The following is a 7,026-nucleotide window of genomic DNA, read 5'->3' as shown; positions in this document are numbered from 1 at the left end:
CACCCTCCTGCTGTCAGGTGGTGCCCAGAGCATCCTCAGAAGACCAGGGATGGGACAGGTGAGGGCTGGAAGCTCAGCAAGTTGCCTGGGCACCATCTCAAGTCAACAGACACTTGCTTCTCTGAGCTCCTGCTGTGTGTCAGGCACCTTGCTGAGAGCTTCCTGTGACCCTCACATCCTCCCTGTGAACGAGTGTTCAACAGCTGTACCTTCTGGGTGGGGCAACGGAGGATCTGAGAGGTTAAGTCTCAGCCCCAAGGTCACCCACCTGTCGCTAAGGAGCCTTGAAGGACGCTCCCACTGCCCTTATCTGCAGCGATGTGGTTTTCAGTAACCTCCAGGTGTAACCCGTGCCTCAGTCCCCTTCCCAAATCCTGGCCGTTGTTTACCTGGAATAAGCCTGGAGCTCCCACTGAGTCACTGTTAGAGGTGGTCCCCAGGCTGGTGCCCAGCAGCAGAGACTCTGTGTGAAATGCAGCCCTACTCCCCGATTGTGACTTACCTGACAATCATTAGTTCATTATGTCCAAAGTGCATCTGATTCCTCTGGAGGCTTTGCAGTAATTACAAGGTGGTACATTATTAAAAATGATTTATGGAGGCTAAAAGCTTTGGACGAAGAGCTCAGTGGCAAGATTGCTGGGCCACTATGAAAGAACTTGCCTGAGGTCACAGGTTGGATATGAACCAGGACCTGTGGCCGACTCCACCCCCGGCCCCCGACCACTGCCCTCACTGCCCCTCTGCTCCTGGCTGTCCATCTGTGCAGCTTTTAAGGCTCATGTCCTCAACCACCCTATGCGGGCGAGGCTGGTCAGATCACTGTCCCCCACCTACAGATGTGGAAACTGAGGACCAGAGAGGGAAGGCAACTTGCCCAAAGTCACACAGCAGGGAGTTGGGGGATCCCCGTGTGCCTGACTCCTCCTCTAGGGCTGCCTTGCCTGCCCCCCACTGCCCTCCCCACAACAATCCTCAGAGGAAAGCACAGACTGAGGCCCCCTTCTCCCTGGGGCGGGAGTGTCGTGGGCCCACAGAAAAGCCTCCATTTGCGGTATCTCCCGTCCTGGTGGCCAAACCCCTCTTTCTAGGTCTGCACCACATCCCCCGTTATCCTCCCCCCACCAAGCCCCGGGGCTGTCACTTCCCTAATGTACCCACTTTACTTATTACCTTCAAGGAAGACTTCATCCAGGAGGCAAACACAGAACACCTGCTTCTGATGATTGACGGCGTTCTGCCTCCCTTGGATGCAAAGGGAGCCCCTGCAGTAACACACCATTAACCTCCGCCAGGGCTGGACAGCCCCCGACACCCCGACACGGTGCACCCCCGTCCCCGTGCCCGCAGGCGCTGGGCCCTGGGCAGTTCCTCACAGGGGCTAGTGCGCCGGCTTGGGACGCACTATGCTTTGCCTCCCGCTCTGTCACTCACTAGGTGGAAGATTTAAATCCAGCCTCTGAATCTACTCTCCTTACCTATAAAGTGGGAATGTTATACTTACGTTCTCCAGAACTCAGTTTTCCCCTCAAAAAATAGAGAAGTGAGTTCAATTATTTGTAAGCTCAGCAAGGACCTGGACCTTTGGCTGCTGTATCCCTGACACCTCAAAAGTGGTAGGATGACAAAATGATTTTGTGAAGCCATCCTCCTGCCTTCCTGCTCCCGTGCCCTCCCTTCACTGGGCAAGGTAGCGGACGGGGCTTGCTGAGCTGTGCGACAAAGGCCCATCTGGCCCTGAGGCCCAGGGGCAGGGATGCGGGGCTCAGGCAGAGCAGACTGGTGGGGCTCCTGCCATGTCCGCGCGGCCAGTCTGATTCCAGCAACCCTGCGAGGGAGGGGCTGAAGCAGCCAGGGAAGCTCACCTAACAGGGGTGGAGGCTGGTGAGAGCTGGCGAAGGAAGAGGGTGAGCTTGGCAAACCGCGAAGCAGGCTGGTTTGTGTGCACTTGGACGTGGGGCACGTCCCTGGGGGACCCTCCCTTTTTCCTCATTTTTCTGGAGCCCAGCACCAGGTGCCTCCACAGGCAAAGGGCTGAGACAGGGGCCGTTACATGGAGGAGTTAAGGGTCTGAATGGCCAGTGGGAACCCAGCAGGACTCAGCTCCTCAGTCACCCCTGGGGCTGGGGACGACGCGAGGGTGAGGAGAACGTGTGTGTTTCCTCTCCTGTGAGATCGGGGGGGCCTGGACCACCTCCAGGTCTCCCCCTCCCGCAGGATGCCACGATTCTCCTCACTCCTCCTGGGGTCCCCTTCCCCTCACAGAGCCCTTGGGGCAGCAGGGGGAGGGGCACAGCCCCCGAGGCCCCAGGGTCACATGTGGAGGGGCCAGCAAGGCCACCTGACTCCCAGCCCGGGGCCAGTGGCCTTCCATGCCCCCTGGAGGGTCAGATGTGAGGGTTCCCGCCTGCCAACTCCCTCAGAAGGCGAGAGCGGTGAGCCTGTGACTCGAGGGCCTGCACTTTCTCACCTCCTATCTGCACGTGGAGAAAATGAACTTGGAATGGGAGGCACCCAGAATCCACTGTACAGATGAGGAAACTAGGTCTTGGAAAGGTCAAGTCATTTTCCCAGGATCCTACAGGCGGGCAGTGTCAGAGGTGGGATTCAAACCCAGGTCTTGGTAGCTGCAGAGGCGGAGCCCTCGGTGACAGAGCCTGGACCCTGGCGGTGGCCTGCGCTCCCCTGGACCCAGAGAGCCCCGGCAGCGCCCAGCCTGCTCTGTAACCTGAACTGTGGTAGCAGCTCGGTCATTTCCCAAAGACTCCGCCTTTTCCCAACCCCAGGCCTCCACATCTGAGTGAACCCTGTCCCTGTAGTTCCTGACAGCCTACACGACTGTGGCTGACCTGGGCCTGGGGCACGCCTGGGCTCCGTTAGGTGCCTCAGGGACCTAGCCCTGGGATTCTGGCCTTGCTCGTTCGTCTCATTGGCAGGTCTCTCCTGCTGCTTCAGAGCCCTCAGCTCCCCCAGGCTCCCCAGGAGAGCAGGAACAGCCAGGCCACGCCGCCCAGAACACAAAATGCCCAACTCCGCCAACAGGACAGCCGCCCAGAAGGCTGAGCCCATGCTGAGCAGAACTGGAGACCAGTGACCAACAGTGCAGACGCCCCAGCCAAGCCCTCTCTCCACCCAAGGGGAGGGCCGGGCTGAGTGGCGGTGACCCTGCAGATCCCGTGGCCTGGTGGCAGCAGGAGGACAGTTGTCTCCAAACCCCACCCTCCCTTGATTGACAACCTAGCCCCAGCCAAAGACAACCCAATTTGTTACATCTTCCCACACTTAGAAAAGCACTAGGACGCTATTACCAGGTTGGGCAGGCCGGGTCGGGGAGGGGTTTGTGGGTGAGCACTGGGTCCCCCGCCTCTGAGGAGATGGATGAGGATGGGCTTCCTCTCACGGGGTCAGGCATAGACCTGACTAAGGTGCCAGCTATTCCACAGGAAAGAACGGTGGCATTTCTAAACCCATTTGTGGTGCACACTGTACGGTTCCTCAACCCCTTTTCTACAGTTTGTGCGAAGAAACTGGCAGAACTTTCTCTTCGTATGCGGCAAGTTGAAACAACTCTCAATATTTTAGATGCAAAATTGTCATCTATCCCAGGGCTAGATGATGTCATATTTGAGGTATCTCCTATACGTGTCACTAGGATCACAAATGAAACACATTCTGAAACCACTTCAGAGCAATCACAGAACAGTTTACAAGACTCTGGACCACGGGAAAGTGAAGTAACACCAGAAAATATCTTGACTGTAGCCAAGGACATAAGATATGCCAGATATCTCAGAATGGCTCAAGTGGGTGTTCCAGTGATGGCAATAAGAAATAAAATGATATCGGAAGGACTAGACCCAGATCTTCCTGAGAGGCCAGATGCCCCAGGCCCTGATGTAGAAGGTGAAAAAAATATAGAAGAAAGTTCAGACAGCAAATCTTCTTTTAGTGACTAAGCTTAATTTTGATAACAATTACAGATACATGTGTTGGTGCACATTTACATTCTATAAGAAAGAGAGCCTGAACTTTAACTCTTAGTCATAAAAGCATCAAATGGCTACATTTCCACCACCAAGCTTCCTCTGTGAAAAAATAAATAAATAAAGCATTTATATATAAAAAAAAAAAGCACTAAAATCTTTAGCTGAGATATGTGTGCCTGTGACTAGCAGCAACCTTCTACCAAGATGTGTGTGTGAGTACATGTACCCCTTCTCCAAAATCACATGTATGCTCACCTCCCCCTGCCTCTTCCAAGCAGTTCCTCGGAGCTCTCCGAGAGACTGTGTCCTGGGCTGTAGTCCTCAGTAACTAGGTGTTCCCTTGGAATTGATCTCTCCATGAAGAGCATGCTTTGGAGACATGAAATAACCAGCAGAGAGCCTTAAATGAATTACCCTTGTCGACTGAAATAAAAATGCACCACGTGAGAGCAGGTGAGGGGAACTCACACCCCTCCCTGAACAGCTGGGCGAAGGGGGAACACCAGCTCCGGATCAGAGGAGTCCCCACAGGTCCATGCCAGGTCCGTCGGGCTTGTGCTGACTCACAGTGGCAGGGCCTGCCTCTCCACAGGCAAGACTGGTAACAGTTGCTACTCTTCACATCTCCTGCCTATGAGACCCATCCTGCCTACGAGCCAAACTGAGGAGGGAGGGGGCCGGAAGCAGACATTTTCCAGACGTCTGTATTTTGCAGGGGAAACAAACGCTGTCCAGCTGGACCTGCTGATGTGAGATGCAACGTGGCCAGTGGGGAGGTCATGGCCCTTGGGCTCAGGCAGCCCCCGCTGTGGATCCGGGCTCTTTCGAGCTCTGCGACCCTGGCCAGGCGCTCAGCATCTCTGGGCCTCAGCTTCTTCACCTGACACATGAGGCTAATAACAACTGCCTCTCAGGGACAGTTTTATTTTTAGAGTCAAATGAGATCTCCAACATGACGGCCAAAACGTGTGCCTCCCCGTGTCCATTACTTCATAAATCAATGATGAGGAAAATGCAGAGCGTCAGCTAGAGGTTTGGATAGTTGGAAATATACATTTCTACTTTTCCCCTCTCTTACCTCACCTTGGACCAGCTGGCCCTTTATACAGAACCCTCCTCTGGCCCAGGCATCTCTTCCATGCTGTCTCCCAGACTTTCTCTGTGTCATTCCCCGTGACTCTGCCTCTGTCTCCAGACGCTTCCCACTCTTCCCTCTCCCTGCCTTTGGGACTGGACTCTCTCCAGTGCCCTGGGCTCATTTGCCCCACTCACACGTGAACTGCCCAGTTTGGAAGACCGTGGCGAGGCCACCTCTGCCTTGAAACCAGCCGTGTGCCAGACCCCAAGGGAAGCTGTGTGGGACATGGGTGTTGGGCTGCACATCAGGAAGGGCACCTCTGCTCCTCTGCCCGCCGCCTGCCTGGCCCTTCACCAAAGCCCAAGTGCAGTTGGATGGACCAGGAGCTCAGCTCACAGCAGGCAGACCAGCATTGCCGAGCAACCACAATGTGCTGGGAACTTTAGTTCACTCAGAACCTGGGGCTTCACAGCGGGTGTGCTCCTGGGCCGTATGGAAGCCAGGGTCTATCCTAAACCCAGTGATCAGTGTGCCTTGTATGGTAGTGAAGAGAGAGCTTCTCCACACAGCTTTAATTGAGGAATTACACGGTCCTGGAGGATGGAGTCAGGAGGCTTTGAAGACAGACCACCAGGAGGGTGAGGCTGGGGGTGGGAGTGGGGGGCTTGGAGAGGAAGCCTCCCGCAGGGTCACCCAACCTAGATCTCAGTCTCAGCTCTCCCTCCCGCTCACTCATGACCTTAAGTTGGGCAAGCCCCTTGACTCCTCTGAGCCTCAGTTCCCCTGGGATTCTGTGAGGGTTGCATGAATACAATGCACGTGAAAGTCCCAGCACAGCACTCGGCTCAGTAAAGATGAGCTGGAATCAAACCTCGTCCACTGTGATGAGGAGACCTGTGACCAGGACCCAGTGTTCTGATGCCTGGACTCTGACCCTCCTGCCCTCCCTCCTGTTCTAGAGGCTAATCCCAGCGTCCCTCCCTTTGGACCCAACAATGAGTCATGTCACACACATGGTGCCTCCCTTGGCCCTGTGCCCCTCACAGCTTTCAAAGATGCCGGGATTCATCAGGGCACCGCTCCCCGGGATGACCGCAGCTCCACACCAGCTCCTTTCCCAACTCCCTCCCTCCCTCCCTTGAGATTCCACATCCTTGGGACAATAGCTGAGTGCATTTGCAGAGGGTTTCTAATGGCTGGTTGGGTCCCTCGAGGACTACTGTGCATTCCCTATAATGACATTCATTAGTCTGTCTGACATCAGTGCTGTTCTCAGGTTAATATGTTTAACTTAATGAGGCATTATTTTCAGTTAGAAAACTCCTGAAGCAGCGTCATTTCTCCTGGTGAACGAAGCTGATGAATAGATTAATACCAGGCTTGAGCAAGCTGACCAAGAAATTGAGTCTAACCGGCTTTGTTTTCTTCTTTAGTGATGGGCTGTGCTTAAATTAATTTGCGCAAAACTGCCCATTTCTTAGGGGAAGAAACAGGAAGAAGACCCCACTCGGCTCTGTGATTTGTCCTCCATGTGCCTGTTGTTTCCCTCCCCCCGACCCCCAGCCCCAGCTCCAAAGAGAGAAAAGAGCAAGGACCAGGATGTGAAAGGAGGGAAGGGGAGGAGTGCCTGCAGTCAAGCAGCAGGACGGGCCAGAGTGTGAAAGGGGAGCCCCCACCTGGCTACAGAGGCCGCCGGCACAGGGGGCACAGCGGGAGCTGGCTGGCCCGTCTCTGTCATCGCCCGCTTTCTGGGGTTCACTGCTGCAGCCCCAGTGTACAGCACCTAGTGGGCACTCAGTAGATATTTGTCACATGATTGCAGTAGGTGCTCAACACAGATAGCTCTTACTGTAATTCAAGGAATCACGTGACCTCAAGAGGGAGCAGGTGCTCAGATACATCTGTGGCTGAGCCAGATGACTCCTGACCCAAGGTTCATGGATGACCCAAAGGTCAATTTCC

General features: G+C 55.0%; 1 protein-coding gene across 1 annotated transcript; it reads left to right on the top strand.

Annotated features, from left to right (window-relative positions):
- The first annotated feature begins 3,345 nt into the window (after positions 1–3,345).
- On the top strand, positions 3,346–3,956 carry LOC116752068 (WASH complex subunit 3-like). Its single transcript, XM_032629100.1, has one exon. The coding sequence runs from the start codon at positions 3,375–3,377 to the stop codon at positions 3,954–3,956; it is 582 nt and encodes a 193-aa protein (XP_032484991.1). The 5' UTR covers positions 3,346–3,374.
- Positions 3,957–7,026: the final 3,070 nt, after the last annotated feature.

Source organism: Phocoena sinus, chromosome 1 (assembly GCF_008692025.1).
Source record: "Phocoena sinus isolate mPhoSin1 chromosome 1, mPhoSin1.pri, whole genome shotgun sequence".
Classification (NCBI taxonomy): Eukaryota; Metazoa; Chordata; class Mammalia; order Artiodactyla; family Phocoenidae; genus Phocoena; species Phocoena sinus.
The sequence above is the reverse complement of the archived record's forward strand: the minus strand, read 5'-3'. Positions and strand labels throughout refer to the sequence as shown.

Bases quoted from the DNA above. Each gene is read 5' to 3' on its own strand.
- LOC116752068 (XM_032629100.1), top strand. From the start codon at position 3,375: ATGGATGAGGATGGGCTTCCTCTCACGGGGTCAGGCATAGACCTGACT.